The 26,856-nt window shown below is 63.5% G+C and overlaps 3 protein-coding genes across 3 annotated transcripts; 2 read left to right on the plus strand and 1 right to left on the minus strand.

The window, feature by feature from the left end:
- Window positions 1-5,947: 5,947 nt before the first annotated feature.
- On the plus strand, window positions 5,948-8,283 carry CRYBA2 (crystallin beta A2). Its single transcript, XM_068407918.1, has 4 exons — window positions 5,948-6,108; window positions 6,514-6,655; window positions 7,705-7,847; window positions 8,136-8,283. Exons 1-4 carry the CDS (start codon window positions 5,948-5,950, stop codon window positions 8,281-8,283), a joined length of 594 nt encoding a protein of 197 aa, XP_068264019.1.
- A 3,783-nt stretch (window positions 8,284-12,066) lies between these two features.
- Window positions 12,067-17,841, plus strand: FEV (FEV transcription factor, ETS family member). The gene is made up of 3 exons (XM_068408085.1): window positions 12,067-12,071; window positions 13,525-13,745; window positions 16,211-17,841. The coding sequence occupies exons 1-3, from the start codon at window positions 12,067-12,069 to the stop codon at window positions 16,720-16,722; spliced, it is 738 nt and encodes a 245-aa protein (XP_068264186.1). The 3' UTR covers window positions 16,723-17,841.
- A 7,763-nt stretch (window positions 17,842-25,604) lies between these two features.
- Window positions 25,605-26,555, minus strand: CDK5R2 (cyclin dependent kinase 5 regulatory subunit 2). Its single transcript, XM_068408162.1, has one exon. The coding sequence runs from the start codon at window positions 26,553-26,555 to the stop codon at window positions 25,605-25,607; it is 951 nt and encodes a 316-aa protein (XP_068264263.1).
- Between the last annotated feature and the right edge of the window lie 301 nt (window positions 26,556-26,856).

Genomic DNA, 26,856 nt, shown 5'->3' on the forward strand with positions numbered 1-26,856 from the left:
GGATAAACATTGAGCTGGGTGCCAGGACTGCTGCTCCTGGCCCAGCTGTTGCCGGCTTCAGGAGCCCCAAGGCAGGATGTTCTGTTCCTGCTGCAGTGCCTGGCTCAGCCCCTGCCTGTGCTGCCTCCCCAAAGCTGCTGGGGGCGGGGGGAGCCACCCCTGCCAGGCTTTTTGCCTGTCTCCTGGGCGAGCGTCACCCTGGCTAGGGGTGCCTGGCACTACAGATGTTGCCAAGAGGGGAGTGGGACCTTGGCCAGGCACTGACTGAACTGGCATCCCCTGGCTGTGGGGCTGAGGGAGCTGGAAAGGGGAGATCCAAGGACCACCTCACACACACACCCCCCCCCCAGCCCTCTCCTTGCACCCTGCACCCCCATGGCAACACCCCAGGTAAAGCTGGGACCTGGGAAGCTGTGCTCTCCCTGTGGTGCCCCTCCAAATATGATATGCTGTACTGAAGGGGATGCACCTGCAACTGCATCCAGGATAGGCTGGGTGTGGGGTTGGACACGCTCCCCCTGTCTCCATCACCACTTCCCTGGGACTGGTCTGCACTGGGCACTGTGTGGGGACCAGCATGTTTCTCGAGGACACTGTAGCTATGGCGTGCCCTGGGGGTGCCAGGCTGGGGTCATCTGGGGTAACAGGCAGGAGGTCGCAGTAGCTGGCACCAACAGGCTCTGTTTCAGGTCAGATTCTGGACCTGAGGACCAGATACTAGCTCCTCTGCCCCAGTGCCTGGCATCCCCATCTGGGTAGGGTGTGATGGATGTGGGGGGGACACCTGAGGCTGCAAGGGACCTACCACCCTAGGACACCTTTTGGAGCAGCCCAGCTGGGTTTTGTCCCTGCTATTAGCCCCATAGCAGGGCTGGGCCAGCCCGGGGACGCGGCAGTTACCACCTGCTCACACCCAGGCTGTAATCCACAGGCAGGAGGTGAGCAGCTGGTGGAGCCTCCCTGACCTTCAGGTGGGATTAGTCCCCATGGGAACAGAGGGGAGCAGGCAGGTGAGGCCACGGCTCCCCCGGCACCTCCTGGGGACCGAGCACGGCTGGCAGAGCCAGGGGCCTGAGCACGCCCCCGCGCCAGGGGCAGCCCGCAGCCAGGGTCAGGAAGGGACCACGCAGGGCAGGTCCTGGGTAGGTGGCAGGGGGTGAGCATGTGTCCCTGGGAGGATCCTTGTCTTGGTGGGTCTTTGTGGGTGCATCTCCGGAGACGGGGGTGCCTCAGGGCAGAGTGGGAACCCACAGTGCCACAGGGAGGGGGGGAGCAGTGTGCCTGGGGGTGGCCAGGGTGATAGTGGGGGGTAGTGGGTGGGCAGGTCTGGACAGATGGTCCCAGCAGTGGTACTGGTGGCTGGCTGAAGGCCACGGGTGCCTGGGGAGAGAGGAGGCTGGGGTGAGGGGTGCTGTGTGGAAGGCCACCTCAGCAGGCTGTTTGCAAGACCCATCTGTGAGCATACCCCTTGCACTGCAGATGGCTGTACCCTCCACCGCGTCCCTGCCCTTCTCCAGCCGTTGGTGATAGCACCCAGACACCAGCCAGCATCTTGGTCCCTGGTTCCCATCGGGGTTTCTCTCCCACTGCCTGCTCACCCTGAGGACTCGTCCTGCCCTGGGTGCAGCAGGAGCTGGGCCAGGTACCCGCCAAGCTCTGTCCCGGGGGAGCCCGAGTGCCTGGGACCTCTCCAGGCACGGCACGGCTGGCTGCCTGCAGCGTGCGTGTGTGCCTGTGTGGGAGCTAATCCCGGCAACATCTGCCGGGCTGTTTGAGATCCCGGGAGGTTCCGGCTGCGGGGAGGGGACGGCCGGGTGCGCTGGGGACACGTGCGTGCAGGGCGGCTGGCGTGTGCCGGGGCTCCCTGTGCAAGGAAGCTTCTGCGGCGGGTATGTGCCTGCACACGTGTGTCCTCTGTGGCCAGCAAGGTCCCGGGAGGGGACAAGTGGCATTGGAGACACCAGTGAGCCCATCAGCTCTGGGATTTGAGGACCCAGCAGGTGGAAGCAGGGGTTTTGGCTGGGATTTACCAATCCTAGTGTGGCTGCCTTCAGAGCAGCCCCAAAGGGGAGATGCCTGGGGAGGGAAGGGGGTGTCAGCATCCTTGCCGAGGAGGATGATTTCCCAGGGAAATGAGGCTGGGGGACAAAGGGGAGGAAAAAGGAGCAGTGGGGCTGTCTGGGTGGGGGGATGACACGCTGGCCCTGATCTAATCAGCCAGACCCTGCAAATAAAAGCCACCTGTTTTGGCCCTGGCAGCACGAAGCCATCCCCAGAACAAACAGAGCACCAGGCAACTGGGAGAAAGACAAACAGGGGCCGGCACCAGCTCCATCTGCTCCTGCTCGGCCCAGCCCCTGGATCTCCACCCCCTTAGGGTGATGGTGCAGCCCTCGGTGGGGCTAGGGGCAAGGAGAGAGGGGCTTGCAGGGCTCGGGGGGGTGGCCAGGGCTCAGCCCGTGGCATCAGCCAGATGCAGGACCACATATGGCTGTGCTGGCCTGGTCAGCTAGCCCAAATATTCTTAGCAGCAATGGGAAAGACAGTGTGCTGCCATGAGCCCCAGATGTGGCATCAGCATCAGGATGGCCGGGCAGCACCTGCCTCACCTCCGTTGGGGCTGCTGTTCAGCCTGCTCAGCTCCCCAAGCCATACACCCTCCCGGGACCCACGCCTGCACAAGGCACAGGGTATAACCCCACGGCCAGGGACCATGGACCGCACGGTCTGGGCTTGGCACGGAGCACTTGGGCGACCCTGTTCTCCCACCATGCCTGGGGCTGCGGCCGCCCGCGCTGTGCCCGGTGGTACGGAGAAACCCGATCTGTTTTGCTGCGCAGGGAACAGGCTGAGTGGGGAGCAATGCGGGGCCTTATTAAATTAGCCTATGCAGGAGGCCCTGGGCAGCGCTAACCAGCTCCCGCAGCCAATATTAGCAGCTGCCCTTGAGCAGAGTTGCTGCCTGCCCCCGCAGCATCCTCCCCCTGCCCAGGGACACAGGCTGGGGGCTGGCAGGTGACCCAGCCACAGGGGTGCTGGCGGGTGACAGGGACTGCCCGGAGGCGCTGGGAGATGGCCCAGGGAGGCCAGGCTGCATCAGCACCCTGGGATGCAGTGGGGAAGGGCCCTCAGCACAGCCCCTTGTGGGTGACCCCCCTGATCCACTGTCCCCAGGTGCGGATATGGCTCCCACGGGGCTGCCCCGAATGTGCTGCGCAGAGGGTGAGGCACATCCCAGCACGTGGGACGTGCTGAGAAGCGAGGAAGGGGCACGGCCTGCATCTGGGGGTGAGTTTCTCCCCTGCGCACCCCCCAAGTGCTTTTATCCAAAAGGTTGTATGGGGGTGACTGAGCTGCCGGCATGCCCCTCACGGCACAACACCAGTGCCCCATAGATCCACACTTCACAGTGCCCCACACACCCCACATGCACACCCCATAACAGCCCGCAGCATCCCACGTATCCTGCAGTGCCCCACTCCCTGAGGCTCTGTAATACACCCCACAGTGCCCTGCACCCCCATAACCCCAGACTGCCCTCACACCCCATAGCACCCCAAACTAACCAGTGCTCCACACCTCTGCTCACACAGCCCAGGTGAGGGGCAGCAGCAGTGCGGGGGGACCCTGCAGTGTGCTAGCTCTGCATCTTGCTCCACCTGCCCTAAGGGCTGCCCAAACCTGTCCCCCGGCACTTTGAGGGATGTCCCCAGGCCACCCGGCTGCATCCCAGGGGTCCACTTACCCCCATGCATCCCTCCCCGGGGAGCATCCCCTTCCCTCCATCCTCTGCTCCCCCAGGCAGCTCCCAGGGGGTCTCCCCCTCCCTGCTACGAGCACCCAGGTTGTCACAAGCTGAGGGTCGCCTCCCCAGCGCCTGTCCCCGGCCAAGGGCCCCCGATGTCCCTCAGCTGGAGCCAGCTCCAACCGCTGCCGGGCTGCACCCTCTGCTGGGACCCGCAGGCATCGGCGCAGCCTCCGAGCGGGAGGGAAATGCTGCCCGGAGCCTTGTCGAGCAGCGGTGTCGGGGGGGAGACACAGGAAGAGAACACACGAGTCCTGCCCCCAGCCCGTCCCTGCTGTCACCCCTCAGCCCCCAACTCTCCCTGAGAACGGGGCAGAGATGCCAGGTGTCCTAACGCCGCCCACAGCTGCCCTCGCTGCACCCTCCATCACCGGAACTGCCGGGCTCTCTTGGGATGCTGACCCCGTGCTCAGGATCCCCAGGAGGGCTGGGGTTTTCCTGGGAAGGTTTGGGGTGCTCTGGGCCAGCCCTTGCCCCGAGGCCAGCGTGGCTTCTGCCCAGCTGAAGGAGGGGAGCACCCGGCCTCACCGCAGGCTGCACAGGGATGCTGCAAGAAACGCTGCTGCCAAGAGAGACAGGATTTCAGCGCTCTTCTGCCTTTCCAGTCAGTGTTGGCCTCATCCAGCCCAGGTCCTGGTGGGAGGCACTGGGGACGTCTGCATGGGATGGTGCAGTCCCAGGCAGGGCTGGTCCTGCTGCCCAGGTGAAGCACACGGCTCTGCCCCAAAGCTGGTCCCGTCCCGCAGCACACAATGTTCCCCTGCCTGGGCAGGAGGTGTGCGGGGAGCACAGGGAACCCTTTGCCAGGCCAGGGGACATGCCCAGGGCATTGCAAATGAGGAGCATGTAACTGGGGTCCAGCAGTGCCCAGTCTGGAGCCAACACAGGAACCTCTGCAGGGTGTTGCACATCTCCCAGAGCACCAACAGACCGAGCTGTGGCTGTGCCAACACCTCCTGCACCCCTCTCACTCACCCCAACCTTTTTCCATCCCACACGGAGACCTGCCCGTGCAGACTGAGTCCCTACCCGGCCCTGCCAGCTCAGGACACGCCAGGCAAAGCCTGGCCGGAGGAGGGACCCACAGTGGCAGAGCCCCAGGCAGAGGGGCAGATGCAGCCCCAGGCGAGCCCCGCATCCCAGTGTGAGGACATCAGTGCCCCTCAGCTCCCAGCTGGCAAATCCCTGCTTCACCCTGGCACCTCCTTCCCACCAGCCTCAACCCTGGCAAAGGCTGCGGGTGCCCTGGGAAAGGCTGGGTCCCTAATCCCCTGGCCAAGCAGGGACATTGTCTGGGGGCAGAAAGGAAAGTGGCGCGTCAGGCCCTTTGCCCATTGTGCCCTGAGCCTCTGAGCAAACACAGCCCAGCACTTTCATTGTCAGCCCCGTGGGGCGCGGGGGGGCCGCTCTCGCCACACTGCCTAACTGGAATGGACAGCCGGAGAGTCTGGGGTGGGTGCGCACCCTGTCCCCCCCCATTCCCTGCCTGCTGACATAGGCACTTCAGCGCCTGCCTATAAAGGGCGAGGGGAAAGCCGGCGCTGGCACCGCCACCTTCGCCTCTGTGCCCTGCCGACCAAGTAAGTACCAGCCCGTGAGCCCCTCAGGCCCCCCCACTGCACAGGCGCTGCCACGCTCCCTTCACCCCCCACCACATCAAGCCCCCCCACCCAACGCACACTCTGGGGAAGGGCAAGCCGCAGGGGTACCCCGTGTGGGCAGGAGGGGTGCTGGCACCCATCTTCACTGCACCCCGCACCCGTGTCTGAGTCGGGGTCACTGCTGCCCCCCTGCACCGGGTACAGTGCCACCACACCCGGCCGACCCCGTAAGTCATCGTAGGGAGCTTGGGAGCACAGAAACTGAGGCATCCCCGGGTACATGCCATGGAGAGATAGGGCATCGCAAGTGCCCCCTGCAACTTGGGGGTCACCACGCAGAGATCCCTGAGCACCAAGGGAAGGGGAATGGGAAGTGTCCTCAGTGCCAGCCTGGGAGGGCGAGGGGCCGGTGGCACGGGATGTGTGAGGGCAGCACCGCTGGCACCCCAGGCTTGGTGGCATGGAGCAGGGTGGCTGGGGGCTGATGGTGGGCACCCGCCCGGGTGATGTGTGGGGCTCTGCCAGCAGCTGAGTGACCTGCATGACCAGCAGCGAAGCCATGGACACCCTGGGGCAGTACAAGATCACGGTGTGGGAGGAAGAGAACTTCCAGGGCAAGCGCTGCGAGTTCCTCATGGAGTGCCCCAGCATCATGGAGCGCGGCTTCCGCAAGATCCGCTCCATCAAGGTGGAGTCTGGCCCGTAAGTGCCCCGCCAGCCCCGCGGCCCCTTGGCGCACCCCGCTCCGGCAAACCCACTGCTCCTGGGGGGCTGTCGGGAGCTGCCGAGAAGCCAGAACACTCGGGTCCTTCCTCGGCTCCAACACAGCCTCATCGTGCGACCTCCGTCCCTGCGCTCCTTGCATCGTGCCTCAGTTTCCCCATCTGCAAAGCAGGGAGACTCTGCTGAGCTGATGCACGGGTCGGACGCAATGGTGTGGCCCTGGGGAGAGGGGTCCCGCTCTCAAAAGGGACGTTTGCTGCTAGCAAGGACCTCAGCCTCTGTGACAGACCCATACCCTCCCAGGACCTCTCTGTCCCCTGCGCGGGAGGGAGAAGCCCAGGCTGTGACGCGCATCCCTGAGGGCTTTCCTCCTCTCCCCTCTAGCTGGGTGGGCTTCGAGTACCCCGAGTACCAGGGGCAGCAGTTTATCCTGGAGAAAGGTGACTATCCACGGTGGGAGGCCTGGAGCGGGAACAGCGGCTACCGGACCGAGCATCTCCTCTCCTTCCGACCCGTCAAGTGCGCAGTGAGTTACGGGAACATCGCTGCAGTGCACCCGGGGCAGGCAGAGCCTCCCCCCAGCAGCCCAGCATGGAGGGAGATGAGGGACAGACAGGAGGACAGGTTCCTTGGGACGTGGGATGGAGGGGCGAGGCGTGCATGGAGGTGTCATGGGGTGGAGGGGTGGCTGCACCCCTTGGCTCCCGCCTCCCTGCAAGGATCCTGGGATGCTCTTTAGGGCTAAAACTTAACCTGAAACACTGTCCAAGCTCCTTCTGCTTTGTGCATTGGAGAGTCACCTCCCAGGCTGGGGTCCCCAGGCCTTGTCCCCCCCCGTCCTGGATACCTGGAGATGGGGTGAGCAGAGAGGAGCCTGCAGGGGTGCTTGGGGTGCGGGGTCTGTCCCCCTCCTGCCGAGCCGTGGCCAGGCAGATGCAGCCCCTATCACTCCATCTGCAGAGACACTGGTGCCTGCAACAGCGGCACGTCTGCGCCTCCGAGCGGGGTGTCCCCCCCCAACTTTTAATAATCGCCAGGCAGATATGCTCGGGCTTTAATAAAGGGGATGCGATAAGATCGCTCCTTACAGGCAGGACTGCTCCTCCGTGCAGATAGATGCGTGTCAGGGGGGCTGGGCATGGGGGGGACAGTGCTGCATCTCTCAGTGTCCCAGCAATTAACCCCTCGGTGCCCAGCACCCAGCAAAGCCCCATAGAGCAGGGGGGACCACTCTCAGCAGCCTGCCTTGCCCCGCAACCCTCCTGCATCCTCGGAGAGCGCGAGGATGCTGAGGGCAGGAGCCCATGTGGGTGTGGAGGATGTGGCCACTGTCACCCTGACTGGCAACTGTGCACTGGGACCACAGGGACATGAGAGCAGCATCCTCTGGGCAGCCCTGGGGTGTCCCGGTGAGAGGGTGTCAGGCTGAAGGAGATCCCCATGCCTTGCACCAAAGCTGGGCATGATCCCAGGCCCCCCCCACGGTGCCTTAGCGCATGTCCCCCTGATGCCACATCCCCTATAGCTACGCAAGCTACCCCATCCCCGCTGACCCCCAGCTGTCTCCCCCTGCAGAACCATAACGACAGCAAAGTCATCCTCTATGAGAGGGAGAACTTCCAGGGGCACAAGTTTGAGCTGAACGATGACTACCCCTCGCTGCAGGCCATGGGCTGGCGCAACAAGGAGGTGGCATCCATCAAAGTGAACGCCGGAGCGTGAGTCCCACCAGTGGGAAGGGGGGAAATTGGGGGGCCAAGAACAGGGGTTTGGTGAGCACCTCCCTCCTGCATAGCCCCAGGGATGGGGAAGGGGGACCCGAAAAGGAGGGGTGCCTGCCTCTCCCCTTCCCTTGAAAATCCAAGGTGTGGGGTGTTCTCTGTCCCTCCCCTCACAGGGCAAGCAGAGGGATGGGATGGGATGGGATGGGATAGGATGGGATGGGATGGGATGGGGTGGAATGGGGGGATTTGGGCTGGGGCTCTGAGCCAGAGGTCTGCCTGCAGGTGGGTAGCATACCAGTACCCGGGATACAGGGGCTACCAGTACGTGCTGGAGCGGGACAGACAGAACGGTGAGTTCAAGAAGTACAACGAATACAGCAGCCAGGCCCACACCAACCAGATCCAATCCATCCGCCGCGTCCAGCACTGAGCAGGGGCAGGGCCGCACGCCCTGCAGCCTCCGGGCTGCTGTGCAATAGACCTCTCTCCAGTAGCAAATAAAGGCATTTGTCCAAAAAAAAAGGGTGCTCCTGCCTCTGCTCTGCTCCTCGGGGGCTGCCAGGCCCAGGGGACCCCCTGTGGGGTGGGAGGCAGGGTGCGTGCCCCAACCCTGCTGCCCCCCAGCTCTCAGCAGCTGCAAGGGATTTCCCTTTCCCCAGGTGGTTTTGGACCCGTGGCCACCTCCACCCTGGGCTGAGCTCTCTGTGCCCCACTTCCCATCCATGCACAGCGAGTAGAGGCGATGCAGAATGGTTCCCACACCCATGATGCTCCAACTGGGGAAATGGGAGCTTACTGGGAACTTTTACTGGCCTTACTGGGCAAAGAAGAGGCTGGAGCCAAGAGGGGCATCCAGGGAGGTTGTGCCCTGGATCCTCCTCCCAGGCTCGGTGCCAGGGAAGGTGATTGCTACAAAGCCTGTGAACACAAGGTCCCCTCTCTCTGCACCTCGGTTTGGAAGAGAGAGGGGGGGGCCCTGCCTGCTGTGGGCCTGGGGAGCAGGAGCATTGGGGTCATCTGTGGGGGAAGACTGCCGCAAATGGGACGGCCACAGCTGGGACAGGGTTGGGGGCACTGGCTTATAGAGGGGACGTACAGGGGTTGTGTGGGGGTGCGGGGGACAGGGGCAGGAGGTCCTCAGGGCAGTGTCCTGCAGCTGGCAGGGGGCTCAGCTCACTGCTCCCAGCACTCTTAGGGTCTGGGTCCCCCCACCCCCAGCCCAGCCACGCCAGCACATCCGTGCCAGCATCCGGCTTGGGCACACTGGGAGCCCCACCCAGCCACCTCCTTCTCCTCCAGCACCCTTTCCCAGCCTCCTCCTCCTCTTCCATCCTGCTCTGGCACCCCGAGCTCTCTGGGGGTACAGGTCTCCGGTCCCGAGGTGCTCCCTGCACCCAGGACATCCCCTCTAAAGCTGCAGGATGCTGGAACAGTGCCGGGTGGCTTGGACGTCCGGGTCCCCGCATACCCACCCTGCTACAAGCACACCTGGCCTTGGGGCTGTGGGTGCCCCAGAAGGGTGCTGGGAGACTGGGAAGGACAGGATCGGGGAGTGGTGCCCCACAAGGGTGCTGGGAGACTGGGAAGGACTGGCCTGGGGGTCGGTGTGTGCATGCCCGTCACCCAGGGCTGCCCAGAGCCCCCAGCCCTGGTGCGTGTGAGTGTGTGCAGCGCACACGTGAGCTCGCACAGGAGCGTGCACACAAGCGTGCCTACGCACGCCCCACACGCCCCCGCTCCCTCTCCCCTTGCACCCCAATGTGCACCATGCAAAATCTCCAGCACCTTGTGCATCCCCATCCCACAGGACGTCCCCGCTGCGGGGTGCCCCCCAGCCCTCCCCTGTCCCCTCCGTGTCCCCGCTGGCCCCACCCCGCCACAGCCCCACGGCAGCCCCGGCCTCTCCCCCTGCACAAACACATTCCTGCACACCCGGCCAGGCTGCAGCCAGCCCAAGGCCACGTCAGCTCGGCTCTGCTCCACGTCGCTGGCACACAGGTGAAGTTGTCCCGGGCACCTGAGCACAGGGCTGCGATGGGGGGGAGCCGTGGGGGGTCATGGCAAAATGTGGGGTCCTTATTGCTCCATCCTGGGTGGGGGAGAGTGCTGGGTTGGGGGGTGGGGGGCAAACTGCCTGCTTGCAGCTGGGGGGACCTTCTGCTGCTGCCAGCTGGGTGCTCCACGTGTCCGGGCTCTGTCCCCTGGAGTCCCACGGACCTGAATCTTCATCTCCCAGATCCCCTCCTGACCTGAAGCCCCATCCCCTGGCTTCCCCATGGACCTGGGCCCCTGTTCCCTGGATTCCTCGTGTACCCTGCCCCCCAACACCATTCCTGTGGGTCTGCCCCAGCTCCCCCATGTCTCAGCTCCCCCATGAACCTGGGGTCACATCACTCAGGTCCCCAAAGCTCTGCATGGGCACAGGGGTCCCCAGCCCCCGGGACCCCACACTTCTTGCCCCTCTGCACCCCTCAGCCCCCAGGGCACCCAAAGCCCACAGTCCCCTCACACCCCACTGTCAGCCCACCAACCCACTGGCTTTCCCAGGGACCCCGGAGTCTCCATGCCAGTGCCCCCCACAGTCCCTGCATCTCCAGCTCCTGCAGCCCTATCCCTGCTTCTCAGGCTGATCCCAAACTGCTCCCCCCACTCTGGGCTGATGCGGTGTCCCTCAGCCCAGATTCCCCCCCTCCGTGCCCTCCACCATGCAGGTTTGCTGGAGGAGGATCCTGGTCACCAGGGCTGGGGGGGGAGAGAGGGTCTCAGCGGGTCTGGCCCCCTCCCCACCTCACCCCGCTGTCTCCGGGGCTTGTTTTCCGTTGCCTGCGGTTTGTTCCAGTGACTCAGGCAGCGAAAGCAAGTCTGGGAGGCTGCGGACCCGCTGCTGGGAGAGCTGCACTTGGGGGGCTGGGGAGGAGAGGGATGGGGGGAGAAACCAGGGCTGTTGGAAAGTACGGAGCTGGGACACCCTGCACTGGGGTTCAGGGCAGCTCAGGGGACAAGCTGGGGGAAGAGAAACATTTTAAGGGCTGTTACATCCAAACAGGATCGGTGGGGAATCGGTGGGGGTGTAACGCGGGCTCTCCTCGCATCTCCCCCTCTGCCAGCATCTGCTCTCTGTCCCCGATGGAGGTGGGCAGCAGGGGTGGAGCACCTGGAGCCCAGCTCAGCACCCATGGGGCCGCCTGTTTCCTAAACCCTTGGACACCCCCACCCAGGCGGAGCCCCCAGCCCCGTTGGGCTGTGGCACCTCAAGGCACCCTGGCTGAGCATTGCTCCCCTTGCGCTGCAGCTTCTTCTTATGCAGGGCACATTTCAGCGACAGTGTAAATGATATCCATGGGTCTGGCACGACTGTATCCTGATTTCCATTGGATTCACGTCTCATGATGATGACCACTTTCAAGAAATTCGGCTAAAAGTCTGGCGTGAGAGCTCACCCTTTTACTAGACATCAATGAAACACCGCAGGAGAGGTTGTGGGCTGACGGGCGGCTTGGCTGTACGGCACTGGATTTGTGGAGCAGAGCTGGTGCCTGCTGCTGGCATGCTGCCTGGCTGCCTCAAGCTGTGGGGTGCCCTGGACAAGAGCGGACCCACTGCCGGGCACCCCTCAGCTGCATGTAGCAGCTGGAGCCACAGGTGATGGGGAAAAACCTGGCCAGATGTGCCTTTTGGGAAACGAGATCACCCCAGACCCTTTCCCTGTTACAAGTTTCTCCCTGACTCGCCCTTCCGTCTTCACAACACCCAGGACTGCCCAGGACAATCTGGTGGAGATGGGGTCATATAGCTTTGTGTGGGTGTTGGGGGTCACACAGCTTCTACAGGTCCTAATAAAGATGGGCTAGAGATTGGGACAGGGTTGGAGACCCCAGGATGGTCACAGCCTTAACCACCCCTGAGGCAGGGACTGTCCAGCAAAGCACCAAGAAGACAGGGAGGTGGCAGAGCTGTAGTATGTCCTGGTGCCACCAACCCCTGGTGCTGCACTTACCCACCCTGGAGCTCTGGGCGCTGCAAAGGGATCCCACCACCGGTGTCCCAGATATGGAGGGACATGGTGGGGACCCAAGTGACCCATCTCATGGCTCTGGGAGCTGCAGTGGGACCCCAGGACTGTGCTGAGGACCCCAGAGCTGGGGAAGGGGCAGGGAGGGAGCCCCATGGCCAGCAGCACGGCTGGCTCGGAGGGACGAAGGCAGGTGGGACGATGCCGTGAGGTGAGATGCAGAGGTCCCAGGCGATGCTGGCACCACGGGGACCACCGTGCCTGCTGGCCAGCCGTGCGAGTCGGGGAGTGGGATGCTGCGGGGGCGGGGGGGGCAGGCCCGGGTGGTCTCCAGGCAGTGTCCGAGCCCCGCTCCCAGCTGGGATGGCGGCGCCGTGTTTGCGAAGAGTTAAGGAGGCGGAAGAGGCAGGCAGCGGCCTGAGCCGCTCTCCATAGAAACCCGCGGCCGTGATTAAAGTCTGATGCGGGCCCGATAGCGGGGGGGGGGGGGGGGGGGGGGGCCGCGCCGGGGGGGCAGCGCCCGCTTTAATTACAGCGGAGGAAATTGCTGGAGCCGGGGCCCCGAGTCCCTGCGAGTTGCCTGGAAACTCCCCCCCTCCCCGCTGCCTCCCCCGGCCCCTGCCCGGCCCCTGCCCGTCCCGCTGCCATTTATTCGCCATCAGCTGCTCCCTGATAAAGTGGAATAATAATAATAATAATAGGGGCAGGAATATTAAAACATGCAGCCCGCGGGCCGCCCCCACAGCTGCCATGAGATACGGCGCCGGAACGGTGCCACTGCTGCTCAACATGTACCTGCCAGGTACGGGCGGACACCCCGGCCGCTGCCCCGCACAGCACCCGGCCCCCGCCCGCCCTGCCCTGCCGCTGTCCTGGGGCCCTCCTCTGCCCCATCTCCCTCCAGCACCCACCCTGCCCTCCTCTTTCCCTCCGTCCATCCTCCTTTCCTGCCTTCCAGCCCCCCAACCATCCCTTCCTCCTTCCTTCCAGCCGCCCTCTCAGCCTTCCACACCCACACACCTGTCCTCCCTTCCATCCCTCATCCACCCACCGTCCCCCTGTCCTTCCATCCCTCCATCCTCCCTTCTGTCCTTCCAACCCAGCCTTCCACCTGCCCACCCTTCCCCTGTGCTTCCATCCATCCTTCCACCCCACCCACTTGTCCCTTCGTCCCTCTTTCTGTCCCCACTACCAGCCATCTCCTCCATCTACCCTCCATCCCTTACATCAGCCTGTTCTTCCACTGTCTTATCCATTACCTGCCCTTCCTTCCATCCTTCCACACCTCACTCTTCCTTCCCTCCTTCTTCTTACCCTTCCCTCCACCTACCCACCCATCCATCCTCCCTTCTGTCCTTCCATCCATCCACCCATGCCTTCTTCCTTCCTTCCATCCACCTCTCCGTCTCTCTCTCCTTTCCCCAGCCGTCCGCTCCCCAAACACTGACACTCGTCCTTCCTTCCACCCGCCGCTCCTGCCACCCATCCTTCCACCCCACCCGCCTCCTCTCCCTCTCTCCATACCCTGCAGCTCTCTTCTTCTCTCCTTTTCTCCTCCCTACCCCAGCCTGGGGGGTTTTCTATTCCTATTTAAAAGCTTCCCTGGCTGGGTCGGAAATCGGATTTCCTTTTTCCTGGACGCGTTTCCTGGCTTTGCAGCAGCAGCAGCGGGGCAGGCGAGGGGGAGCGGCCAGGGGGCTGCGGGGAGGCTGCCTGCGGGTGGGTGCCAAGGGGTCGCAGTCCCACCTGGCCCCGGCCCCCCCACCATTCCACTCCCACCCGCGCCCCTTTTTCCTCCCCCTCAGATCCAGTCGGTGAAACTTTGTTCAAAGACGGCAAGAGCCAGGCGTGGGGGTCCCTCAGCCCGGGCGTGCAGAAAGGTAAGAGCACCGCTGTCCCTTCCCCAGGACCGGCCCCGCTCCCCCCAGCCTGCCCGCAGCGGGGACCCTCCCGAGGTCCCACGCACCCTCCCCTGCCCCACAGCCATCGGGGCACTGCCCACGCGGGACACGGCGGCCACAGAACGCCACTCCCTGCCGCCGCGGACGGCTCGGGCTGGGAGCATCTGCCACTGAAACCGAGAGAGAGTCGGGAGAGCGGCCGAGCCCCGATGGCCGGGAGCCGCCGTCCCGTTGCAGCAGAGGGGAGCAGGGTGCCCAGCGCCCCCGGGCCCCCCGGAGCCCCGCAGTGGGGCTGGGCGGGTGCGAGGATGCGGGTTGGGTCCTTCCCGGTGCTCCGACGGGGAGGGAGCTGCCAGCCAGCCCAGGAGCTGCAGGGGCTAATCTGGATTTGGGGAACCCGCGCCTGGGAGCTGGGGAATAGTGAGATACCAGCCGGGTGGGAGATGTGGGTGCAGGGCTGGGGCTCGGGCAGTGCATGGGTCGGCCGGGAGATGATGGAAGCCCGGGAGCCAGAGCCATTCGTCTGGGTAAAGCCGTCCAGGGAACCTGGGCATGGGCCAAGGGCTGGCCAGGGAGCAGCCTGGGGAGCGCAGCAGGGCTGGCCATCGAGCAGACATGGGGCCAGCACTGCAGTGTTTGGGCCATGTATCTTGCCTTCCTGGCAAGGAGACAGGTGCCAGGGGGGGTTCTGAGCAGGAAAAGGGGAGCCCTGGTTTTAGCAGTAGGAGGGGGGGCAAAGCTGGGTCTGGGAGGGCCCTTTTGCCTCTGCACTGCGGACTCTGCCCCAGCCATCCTCTGTGCACTGCGTTGCGTTGAGAAGGACCTTTTTGGATTCCTGGAGGTTTCCTCAGGGAGCTGCCGGGCGCTGCAGCACAGCACCCTGTGGCAGGCAGGATTGAGCCTCGCCACCCAGCTACACCCCCCAACACCTCCCTGCCCTCCTTGCATGGGGTGGGTCACCCCATGGGTGGGGGATAGCAGGAGCCCAGGGCGGGGGCTGCAGGGTTGGAGAAGAGGCGAGGGCTGCGGATGAACCCTGGAAAGGAGAGATGCCCCACCTTGTTCCCAGGATGGGGGATTTGGAAATACAATACCTTGAAAAGTCCTGGGCTTGTCTGCCTGGATCGGGATGTCTGGGTGGGGTTTGGTGGAATGGGGATGGATGGGGAACGGCTGTTCCCTGCTTCTTCTAGAGAGAGAATTGGGGGGGCACCAGATAAAATAGGCGGGTGCGAAACAAGCAGGACAAGGTGGGTCTTTGTGAGAAATGTAGTTGAATTGTGGGACCGCTGCAGGGGTCATGGGTGCTAAACCTCTATATGGGATCCAAGCACCATTAGTCAAAATAGTGGCAGAAAAGCACCGTGAGGAGGGTGAAATGCAAAGACACTTCCCCTGCTGCGGGAAGAGCCTGTGCTGCAAGGGCCGGGGTCGGGAGCAGGGATGTGCAGGGCTTGCTGCTTGGGAGGGAACGGGGGGGGCGTGTGGGGTGTCCAGGTAAGTGCAGGGCTGCTCTGCAGGGTGGCTGGGTCCCAGAAGTGGGACTGCTCATCACCCTAATGTCCAAGGACCCTCTGCTCTCGTGACCTCTGGCCAGAATCAGTGGAGCCTGTCCTTGTGCCTTACCATGAGCACGTCCAGGTGTGCCAGGCTCCTGTGTGTGCACAGCCTGGCGCAGGGGCATCTTGACCAAGGGTGCTCCTCAGTGCAAGCTGCGGGTGCAATGGCCATGGCTCAGAGAGGACAGTTTTCCTCTGGAAATAAGGAACATTAGTGCCTGATTCAAACCCATAGCAGGTCCTGCCCTGTCCTGATCTCTCCTTCCCCTATACCTGCCTCCTCCTGCCAGGGGTGCAGGTCAGAGCAGCATTGCACCCCAACTTCAGCTCACCATGGAGACATCCTTGCAGGGCACAGTGCCCCTAGAGATGGGCAGGGGCTGTGCTGTGACACCATCCCAGTTGCAAGCAGAGTGGGGACTATGAGTGCTGGGATGGATCTGGGTACTGCCCAGATACCTCCTTCCTGGGGTTGCAGATGAAAGAACCAGGCCAGTTCCTCACACGAAAGCAAGTGAGCAGGTACTCATATTCAGTGGGATGTGAATGAGGGCAGGAGGGATGTTGGGACCCTGGGTCCAGGCTCACTGCAGCCTGTGTTGACCTCTGAGCACTCCTACCCCTGTCCTGAGGTGCAGGGGCATCCTTTCCTCCTCTTGCTGGGGGGGTAGAATAGGGTAGGCATGCTGCAAAGGAGACAAGACCTCGTTACCATCTTCTATGTCTCTAGAGCAGGGGAGATGCAATGAGGTGCATCTGAAACCTGGGTCCGGGAGGGGGGAATGTAGCGGGGGGTCAAGGAGACCAGGGCACCTGGGGCACATCCTGCCCCGCTCCTTGTGCCCAGGGAGGGAGCTTTAACCTCTCCGGGGCCCGGCCTTGCAGGCAGCGGGCAGATCCAGCTGTGGCAGTTCCTGCTGGAGCTGCTCTCGGACCGGGCCAACCTGAACTGCATCGCCTGGGAAGGCACGAACGGGGAGTTCAAGCTGGTCGACCCCGACGAGGTGGCGCGGCGTTGGGGCGAGCGGAAGAGCAAACCCAACATGAATTACGACAAGCTGAGCCGGGCGCTGCGCTACTACTACGACAAGAACATCATGACCAAGGTCCATGGCAAGCGCTATGCCTACAAGTTCGACTTCCACGGGCTGGCGCAGGTGTGCCAGCCGGCTGCCCCCGATCACACCCTCTACAAATTTCAGGGCAACTTGGCTCCACTGCCCTTCTCAGGCATCTCCAAACTCAACCTCATGACCTCGGGGGTGACGCCGGCTGGCTTTTCCTACTGGCCTGGCTCCAGCCCATCCCTCTACCCCGGGCACGGGCTCCAGCCCTCTGCCCCGTTCAGCGCCATGGCAGCCTCCCACCTCAACAACATGAACAACCATTACCATTAGAGGCTTGGCCGCGGCAGGCGGACCTCCCCGTCCCCGGCGGCGTGGGGCTGTGGAGCTGTGGAGCTCAGCAGGAAGGCATGGGGGGGGTGGGATCATGCCCTGCTCTCAGTTGCCCCCTTTTAGATTTGGAGAGCAGCATGGGGAGCGAGGGGTGCTTGCAGGGTAGCTGGGTTGGTTCCCCAATGTGGGTGGCTGGAGGACAGAAGCCATCTAAATTTAGGGTGAGAAGGGATCCATGATCCTGGGAAAGGACGTGGATACCTAAAGCAGGGTGTGAATGGAAGGAAAAACCATGGGCTCTCCTCCTGTCAGGGACCGTGCCTCTCCTTCCCTTTGCAACACACCACCCACCCCATGAACATCCTTAGCTCTGCCTCCAGCCTGTGCCTGCCCTCCCCTCTCGCCACAGAGAGGAGGCAGGAGCTGAAGCCCCAGGGCAGCTTTGTCCATGGGCGAGGGTCCCTCTGGGCAGGGGCAGGGAAAGGGCCATGCCACTCCTTGGTCCCCCACCTTCGTCTCCAAAGCCTTCCTTTCCTGCATCCCTCCTACACCTCCTGCTGACGGTGGCCTCCTCCAGTCCTCAGGAGAAGCCTTGGTCTGGAAAGCAGGTGCCCTGCATGGGTTAACTCCTGCCAGGGCAGGGTTCTGGGGCTGGAGGTGGCAGGGGCAGGCATGGGGGGCACTGCCAGCCCTCAGGGCCTCCCCAGAGCCTGGAGGAAGCACAGCCTGGGCCCTGCAGCTCTGTCCTCTCCCCACTGCCTGAGGACCACACCACAGAGCGGGATGGTCCCAGACACCCTGCACGCGAGCCCATGTCCTGCTGGTCACTTCCACGTTTAATGCTCCAGTTTCACTGTGGCGTTAGCCCCTCACATGCAGGGCTTGGTGGGACACCCTCCACGGGTGGGGACATCCCCTGGGGCAAGGCTGGGTGGGAGGTGAAGCAGGAGAAGGGCTGACAGCCCTGGGCACTGAGGGGCAGCCCTGGTCTCTCCCCCTGTGTCCAAGGAGGTGCCCCCTATCCTCTGGAGCAGGACTTTGGCCCAGTGGATGCAGAAGAGTTGGGTGTGCTGGGCTCTGCGCTGGTTGGGGGGAGGGATTGGTCTTCAATAAAGCAGAGAGGTGGTGTGACCCGAGTCCTCTTGTGTCTGCAGGGGGCTGGTGAGAGGAGAAACCACCCAGCAAATCCCCTCTCACCCAAGCCAGAGCACCTGCAGGGCTGGGATGGGGAGGATGTGGCCACCTTGCCTTGTTCCACACACTGACTTGTCTCTGAGCATCAGCTCTGCCTCTTACAGCCCCCCGCAAGAGATAGGGCAGAGCTGGAAACCTCTGGGCTTCTTGAGACATGCCTCCAGGGAAGCTACATACCCTGTTCCCAGGCTGGCAAGGGGATGTGGCAGCTGGAGGCAAAGAGGAGATGCAGTTGGCCTGATGGGACATCTGCCACCCTGCCATCATCCAGGGCAATTTGGGATGCCAGGAGCCAGATCTCTCGTGACCCACAGAGCCCTGTACAAAGCTCGGGGCAATGCACTGGGCCCAGCATGGCCCGATCCCACAGCAGGTGTCCCTGCTGGGCTGCACAGTGCGAGGAGTGAGGAGGCCCTGAGCCGTGGGGCCAGGCTCGCGTGTGACTGATGCTGGGGTGAGCGGGGAGGCACTGCTCGGCCGGCTCCAGGAACCACCCACAGATCCACTGGTGCTCGCAGTGGCTGGTGTGGGCTCAGGGGCTGCCTTCTGCCTGTCCCCTCCTCCCTTGGGCCTGTGCTCCCCATCCCACTCCCATCGGGGTTCAGGGTGCCAGGGCTGAGGACCAGGCTTATAGCAGGGATCCAGCCAGCTGTGTAGGGGGAGTGCCATGCAATTACCCAGCCCATGGAGGGGGTGGCCAGCCCCCAGCACCTCTCCCTGCACCCCCGGATCAGAGCAGTCCCCAGATCTGGGGGCTCTGTACTGCCCCCTCTGCGTCCCTCCAGGGTCGGGTCACTCTCACGGCCTTGGTGGCATCTGCTCCTACATGTCCTCACTGCCCTAATCAGCTTAAGGGAGAGGGCTCTGATGTCAGTGTCTCCTCTGGGGAGGGCTCAGGCTGCAGGGTGGGGGGGGCTGATGCTGCCAACAGGGAGCCCATGTATGGAAAAGGAGCTGCAGGGACTGGGGGATCCCTCCCGGGGGTGTGCCCCTTCCTCCAGGGTCCCTGAGCCTTGCACAGCCTGGTCCCTAAGGATGGCAGGAGGTGAAGTGGGGGGGGAAGGAGTAGTTACCCCTGTGCAACCAGCACTCAGGCTGGAGACCCCCCACCTCAAGCTTGGCCTTGCAAGGGCAAAATGAGGGTGCTGGCCACAGCTGGCTCCCTCAGAGCCGGGGCAGGGAGCCATGTCCCCGTTGGGGAACCTGCATCAGGGCTTAGGTAACTCCATGACGCAGGGCAGGGCACGGATTAAGGGATGTGGGTCACTAGTAGCTCCCCCCCCCCATCATCCCGCTCTTATCCCTCCTGTCCCTCTGCCAGTGCCTACACCAGGGAAGCCCAGGTGAGCCCAGTTCCCCGCTCATTCCAGGCCCTGCAAACCGGGTCCTTGCTGGATTGGAGGGCAGATGTGGTGGGGAAAGGGGGGAGTTACCTTCCTGGGGGAGGGAGGAGCACCGCGCACCCCCAGCGCAACAGGCTGCAGCTGAAGGCTTGCTTCACTCTGCTCTGAGCTCACCTGGCTCCAGAGTCCAGTACCGCTGCTCCAGAGTGCCCCCCAAAAGCCAGGAACCAGCCCTGCGCTCCCTGAGGGTCAGCAGCTGGGAGGGAAGGTGGGGGACACCCACGCAGGACTGCACCAGCGATGCTCTCGCCTGCCTGAGGATGCAGCCGGTGTCACCATGGCAACTCAGGATGCTCCCATCCCCAGGCCCTACTGGAAGCAGCCCCCCCACCCCGTGTTGTGCTTACTGGAGGCGGGGGGCAGAGCATCCCTCCCCCCCCAATCCAGCCTCCCCCCTCCCCGGAGCCCCGTCTGACCCAGCCCGTCAGCAGCGCCGCTCTCTTCAGTCACCAAAACCACCGGCTCGGAGCAGACTGCAGCAAAATCCTGCCAATGGGCGAGCGGGGCTGAGCCCGGCGTGTCTCCCCGTAGAGCATCATCCCTGGCCCTGACGGGGGGTGCCCGGCCCGGGGGGCTGATGGGGGAGCACTGTCCCCGGCAGTGGGGTGCACCGGCTGTGTGGGGAGCCTGTCCGAGGTGGCTGACAGCAGGGTGCAGGGCCCCGGTGCACCTGCAGGCTCCAGACCTACCTGTGGGGAGTGCTTGGGTGCTCTGCCCAGGGTAAGATGGGGGAACATGGTCCCAAAGGGCCTCAGCCTGTGCTGGGAATGGTGAGGGAGCAGAGCACGTGGCCTGGAAGCTTCTTCTGCTGCCTTGTGATTAAAGGCGGAAGGTTTTTTCCTACTTTAAAAAAAAAAAAAATCTTTGTGTCTGTCTGCTTAGCCAGCAAGAGGGCAGGATAAAGCCCTGGCCTCAGCCTCCTGCCAGGATGGTGGGGGGACCCCTCCAACTCCCCCAAAGCCACCCAGCCCCACAGCAAGGGATCAGAGGGGGGATGGAGTAGCCCCCCTCCTATTTTAGTAGAGTAATGTCGCCACTTGCTTCATTTCTCATGCTGGGAAGAGCCTTCGAAGCCCAGCCAGGTCACGTCTGCCCCAGGGGATGTGGGCTGCCTCCCTTCCCACCCCTGATCCCCCTCCATCTCTCCCAATTCCCACCTATTTCCTCCTCTCCCCATCCCCGCTGTGGCAGCTCCTCGGCTCGGCCCCCTACCCCCAAGTTGCTGACTCACATATCCTCTCTCCAGACACCACCTTCCCTTGGCCTGGCTCCTTCCATAGCGCTCCGAGACTTAGTGTGGCTCAGCCAGAGCCCGCAGGTGCTGGCAGTTGGGACCCGAAACCCCTCACAAAGCCCCTCCAAGGAACCAACCGTGATGCTTCCAAAAGATGCTGTTTTCTCCCTTGCCAGCGTGCTCGAGGCTGGGGCCTTACTGCCCTGGTAACCCTGCCCCCAGCCTGGACTTCTCTTTCCCCAGGTCCTAGATGCACCAAGGGGAGAAGCTTTGTGCATTTCTGGTTTCTTCCCTGCTCACTGCCCCCCCCAGACACAGGGATGCTCTGGATGGAGCCCCAAACCTTGTCCCTGCTCTCTGGTGCCCAGGCAAGGGCTGCCGGGGTGATGGTGTCCTGGTGCTGCTCCTGCCCAGCTGTACGCTGAGACCTTGGGCCGGACGCTGCTGAGGGCAGGGGCTGGGCAGCGGGGAGGGCTGGATTAATGCATTAATGCCAGATTATGCTCTAATGCAGGACTTCTGATGAGGGAGCGGCACCCGGTTCAGCCCGGCGGGCACTCACTGACTGGGGCAGGCTCCCCACGACTGCCCTGGGCCACAGCTTGGTGCTGCCTGGCTGCCCGCCAAGGAGCTCGGTCCTCAGGGGTGACACAGGACCCTGAGACAGGCAGGGGACACAGCACAAGGGTAACCTCCACACTCAGCTCTCAGTAGGCTGGAGATAACACCCCAGCCCAGGCAGTCCTGGCCCTCCGTTCTGCCAGGCTCTGTGGCAAAAGGATTAACCATCACAGCAGGGCTCCAAGGCAGCTGGTTCCCACTCTCCACCTGCCTCAACTTCTTGGCACAGAGCTGTCCCCAGTCTGTGCTCCTCAGTCCCATACCCATCAGCCAGGCAATGCCACAGGCCATGTTTTGGCTACAGCGGGGACCAAACTGGCTGCTGCCCCACCTCCCTTGGTCTCATGGCCTGTCACTGGGCTACCCTGGGTACAGGCAGAGCTCAAAGCCTCTTGCAGGTTCCCACCCCAGCCTGGATGCATCCCCCATCAGCTGAGACCCTGTGCGGCCATCCTGCCCCTCCCTGGGTACAAATAGCTCAGCAGCCAATTTAGTCTAGGACCCCTCATGCTCTCTCTGCCATTTGCTGCCATCTCCCTGCATCACTTTGTCCACATCTTCCCCCTAGATGTCCCACCAGCAGCTGTGACCGACATGCCATGGAGCAAGGAGAGGACCAGAAACCTGCACCCACAAGTCACCCCCAATTCAGCATAGCAGCAACAGCCCAAAGCTGTGATGGAGCCAGTGTCTGAGTAGCTCCCACAGAGGCAGAAGAGAGACCTCCCACTTCCATCTGCCTTGAGGAACACGTTATCCATCGTCCTCGCGGCCGGCTGGAGGAGAAGGGCTTGCGCAGAAAGCTGGGCTGAGGCAGGTCCTTCGCCAGCCACGTGGGCGCCGGGTCTGCATCATCCAGAGCGGTTTCCTCCCCAGGAAGCCGCTCCGAGTCACGCTGGGGGATGCTGCCAACTCTTAATAGCCAGAGCACAGCTTCACCACTGCTTATCCAGCAAGAGGAGGCACGGCTTGCCAGGCTGGCTGCTCCAGCTGCCCATCACTCCTCCATGCCCCAGTGCCATGGCCAGCGCGTCCAGTGCACGGAGTTTGCTCTGCAGACAGAGCAGCAGGGCAAGGGGAGTCCCACTGAGCTGTTGCTCTATGAGTTCTGGGCAGAAAACCCCCCTTTCACAGGTGACTATGCATCCTGGGCACCCACTACCACCCAGGGTGCCTCCAGCAGCCCCGCACACGCTTGGGGATCAAGAGAAGGATGCTATGGCCTGACAAGAGACCTCCCTGGGGCAGGAGGGGCTGAACCCACTGCAGGCTGTACCATGCAGCTTCTGCCCACCTCCCCTGCAGCAATGTGGGGTGTAGCAGATGGGGCATCCACTGTGAGGCATAGAGATGAGATGTGGTGCTGCTGGAGGAATTTCAAACTAGGAAAGAGCTGGGATCCTTCACCAATGCCCTGTGGTGATGGATCCCTGACTTGGCCCTGCTGCTCTACCTCTGAGCCCAAAACCTGATGTGAATTCCCTCATTCCCTCAGACACTGCTGAGCCCTGTGGTTGGTAGCAAGGGGGGCTTCCCAGCCCCTCCTGAGAGGTTCTCAGCCCCTCGGGGAGCACTGGGTGGCTGCAGGGATCACAAGTCTGGGGACAAGCTCTATCCATCCCCCTACTGCTGCCCCACAGCTGGCTCCTGAGCCCAGACCCCGGCGGTACCCTGCAGCGGCACAGGAGTCTGGCAAGTTAAAGCACACAGCTTTTGAAAGGGGAAAATGCCAAGCATGTCTGAGAATTCCCATCCTCAGTCCCTCTCCCCCATGCTTGTGTCCCCCCTTACCTCCCGCTTGCCTTGGGGGGAGCAGGAGGCTCCCAGGTAAGGTAAGGTACTGGTCCCCCTGCCCTGCTCCCCCCAGCAGCTGTACAAGGTCCTCTGGGGAAGGGAAAATCAGACATCTCTCCCCTCAGTAAGGCTGTGGCTGAGCCAACAATGCATATTTAAATGCACGGGAGCATCTAAGCTCATCTCTCATTCCTTGACATTTCCAGCGACTCCAAGCTGTTTCAATTACCAGTCTGCAATTAGCTCTTCCTAAATCCCCCAATGAGGCCTAGCACTCTTAATCAATGAAACACAAGGGAGGAGGGGAAGGACGTGGCCTCACTGCAGCTGGAAGCATTTTAAAAGGCTGGGGTTTGAGGCTGGAAGGACCCTGAGAGCATCTCTAAGGGGATCTGTAGGGTGGGAAACCTCCACCGGTGCTGGCAGGCTGTTCAGCTCTGGAGAGGAGACTCTATAAGGCCACACGGCCAGGGGTAGGAGGTCACTGGACAGGCTCAGGGTGGAGACAGCCAGCACCAATGGCTTGGGTGTAACCCAGTGATGCTGTAGACCCTTCTTGCTGGATTGTGGCATGCTGGCTTCACCTCGCTCTGCCTCAGTTTCACTCTCTGCAACATGCTGATAGGGGAGAGCCAGGGTTCCCCCAGTAGCCCCACAGGAGCTCTAAGGGTCCAATTCCACCTCAGTTTAAGCCAGAGTAGGTCAGAGCTACTACCTTCCCCAGCACAAGACGTGGATATGGCCAAATTTGGGGTGGGTCATGAGCAGATTTTGGCCCAGACAGCTGACCACAAGGTCACATGAATGTCAACCTAAAGGCAGGGACAAGAGCACCCATTAAGGACAGGGAGGAGGGGAGAAGCACAGGTCTCAACGGGTTTACGCAGCCACAGAAAAGCCTTGCACAGCACCCTGCCAGGTCAGCACCCGTCACAGGGACATCTGTGCTGTCTTCCTGGTGGCACAGCTTTGCCTGAATGAGCCAGATTGGGCCTAATTAGCAGCTCTGCTGATGCACACAAAGGTAGAGAGAATCCAGCTTACCCTCCATGACCTGCAGAGCCAGCACAGCTTTTCCTGGCTGAGGGGAGCCCGAGTGCCTGGCTCAGAAGCACTGGGGAAGCATTAGATGTGAACCCCAACCACAGAGCATGTGCTGTGGATCCTGCTAAAGAAACCCCAGCAAATTCAGTAGCCTGAAGTGTAGCAACCAGCTATGAGAAAGACAAAGCCTTCCCCTTCTCCACCGCACTCCCTGGGGGTCTGCGGAAGCACTGGGCTGGTAGCTGGGTTAGCAACACAGCTCCCACAGCCTGCTGCTGCCAGGGAAGGGAGCCCAGCCCTGCAGAGCAGAGATAGGGAGGAAGGAGGTGAGAGGGGGTAACTTTAGGCAAAAACAAAATTACAAAAATAAAATAAAAAAAAAAAAAAAGGGGTGACATGGGCTGGGGGATTCTGGTTAAATTCGGTGCAGCAGACAGGCATCAGGCATTTCCATCTGGAATGGAGGAGGCCAGGAGAGCTCACAGGGAGCTATGGGGCACTCGGGTGGACCAGGACTGGCCTTGGGCACAACAAACAGGGGTGAAATTCTGACCCCCAACTCACACTGGGAGGTAAAACCCCCTCTGAGAAACAGCTCCCTCCCCATCCCTCTTGGGGAGGAGAGGGGGCACGACTGGGAGCTTGGGGCACCTCCCCAATTCCCCGTGCACCCCACAGCCCAGCAAGTCCATGGAGCCACCACCAGGCCCGTCCAGGCCACCTCTTTATTCTCCAGTGAAGCAAAGCAAGAGGAGAGGGACCCCCCCCACCACAGCAGGCCCCCCCGCCCCGGGCTCCCTCGGCCTCCTGTGGCACAGACCCCTTTCCTTGCAGCAAGCCAAGGGGGAAGGGGGGCGCTCACCCCACGGGAAGCCCGTTTCGGGGGGCGCACCGAGGAGGGGGGGTTTACCCGCGGGGCGGGGGGGTGGACGCCCCCTCCCCAGCGGCTTGAACAAAGGGGCAAGTGGGCGGCTCCCGCAGGGTGAGGGGCAGCGACGCCCATGCCCGCGGCCCCCCCGGCCTTGCCCGCCGCTCCCCCCCGCCTTTGTCTGCTCCGCCGCGCGGCTCCATCCAGCACCACGGACAGCTCCGGGGCCGGCGGCGCGGGGCCGGCTCCGCCCGGGGCTGGGGGCGGGGGCGGCTCCTTCACATTCACCGTCTGCCCCCGCAGCACCCAGGAGACCCCACACACACCTTACCCTCCGCCCCAGACCCCCAGCTCTATTTTTTTCCCCCCTTTTTTTCTAAAGAAAACGCATCCAGGAGCCTCCGCTCCTCGGCGGCCACCCTCCCTCCTCATCGCGCAGGCGGGAGGGACACCCCCCCCCCCTCCCCGGTCTTCTCCGCCGTCTTGGTGTGCCGGAGCGCAGCCCCCGGCTGGGGTCGGAAGGGGGTGGGGGCAGCGGCCGGATCCGGAGCAGGGAGGGTCCAGGCAGCGTCTCCGTGGAGCTGATGGCCGGGGAGGGGGGAAGGCGAGGAGGATGCGGAGGGTAGCGGTGGTGTGGAGGGGGGGGGTTCCGGCAGTCTTTCGCCTCCCCCGCCCCTCGGTGCGCGGCCCCTTCCGTCCCCGGCGCCGGGGGTCCGGTACCTCCCTAGCGATCCAGGTTGATCGTCCAGTGCTTGGACCCGTCTCCGCCCTCGCCCTCGCTCTTGAGGTCCTGGAAGAGTTGCGTGAAGTAGTGCGGGTCCGCGTTGATGCGCAGCATCTTGGCGCTGAGGCGGTGGATGATGCCCAGGCAGCGCTCCCAGAAGCGCCCCTTGTCTCCCTCCACCAGGAAGGGCTTGAGCGGGTAGGAGATCTCGTTGCCCATGTACGAGTAGGCGAGATAGAGGCAGGTGAGGAAGGCGGCCTGCAGCTCGGCCTGGGTCCCGATCTCTTCGCCCTGCAGCGCTTCCCGGCACAGCAGGTAGACGAACACCAGGTTGGCCGGGGTGATGAAGCCCTGGTCCTGCCAGCCCTGCAGCAGCAGCGAGCGGTCCACGTTGCGGAACCAGGAGATGAGTTCGCCGGGGCTCAGCTCCTTCAGCCGGTAGCAGCGGCGGCAGACGAAGTCCCCCAAGCAGCGCAGCAGCTCGCCGGTGGACGCCTGCACCACGACGCGGCGCGGGGACCCCGGGGTGCGGCTGCCGGTCGGCGGTGGCTTGCCCCCGCCGGAGCTCGGGTGCAGCTCCTGCGGCGCCGAGGGCACGGTAGGCACCGGCACGGCCAGTGGGCCCTGCTTGGCACCCTCGGCCGGCCCCACCACCGACTTGCGCAAGTTCTCGCGGTTGCGCTGCACCACCAGCGGGTCGGGCTGGCCCGGGGACCCCCCCGGGGCCTCGCCACCGGGCTTCGGCGTCACCTTCTTGGTGCTCTTCTTCTTCTTGGCCGAGACGGCCACTAGCCGCTTCCAGGTCAGCGCCGAGATTAGCACCCCGGGGCGCTTCAGCCGGCTCTCGCCCTTGCCCGGCACCTTTCCCGGTGCCTTGTCGGCCAGCAGCCCCCCGCCGCCGCCGCCCTCGCCCGAGGAGGCGGCGGGGGAGAGGGAGAGCACCGTGCCCATGCTAACGCCGAGCGGGACGGGCGTGCGGGAGCCGGGACACCGGCACCGCCCATAGGAGGCCGGGGGCTGCGGCGGTAGGCGGCCCGCACCGGCGCCGCGGTGCCCGAGGATGCTCCGCCGCGCCCGCTCTGGGCTCCGCGCCCGCCGCTGCAGCCAGCCGCGGCCCCGCCGTTCCCCGCCTCCCCGCCGCCAGCCAATCGCCGCCGCACGAGCCGCCGGTGCGGCCCGCCCCTTCGCCGGTGGGCGACGGGGACGGGGCGGGGGGGGAGCCCGGCGTGGCTCTGCCGCCCCGGCGTGACCT

This window comes from Nyctibius grandis, chromosome 9 (assembly GCF_013368605.1).
Source record: "Nyctibius grandis isolate bNycGra1 chromosome 9, bNycGra1.pri, whole genome shotgun sequence".
NCBI classification, from domain to species: domain Eukaryota; kingdom Metazoa; phylum Chordata; class Aves; order Nyctibiiformes; family Nyctibiidae; genus Nyctibius; species Nyctibius grandis.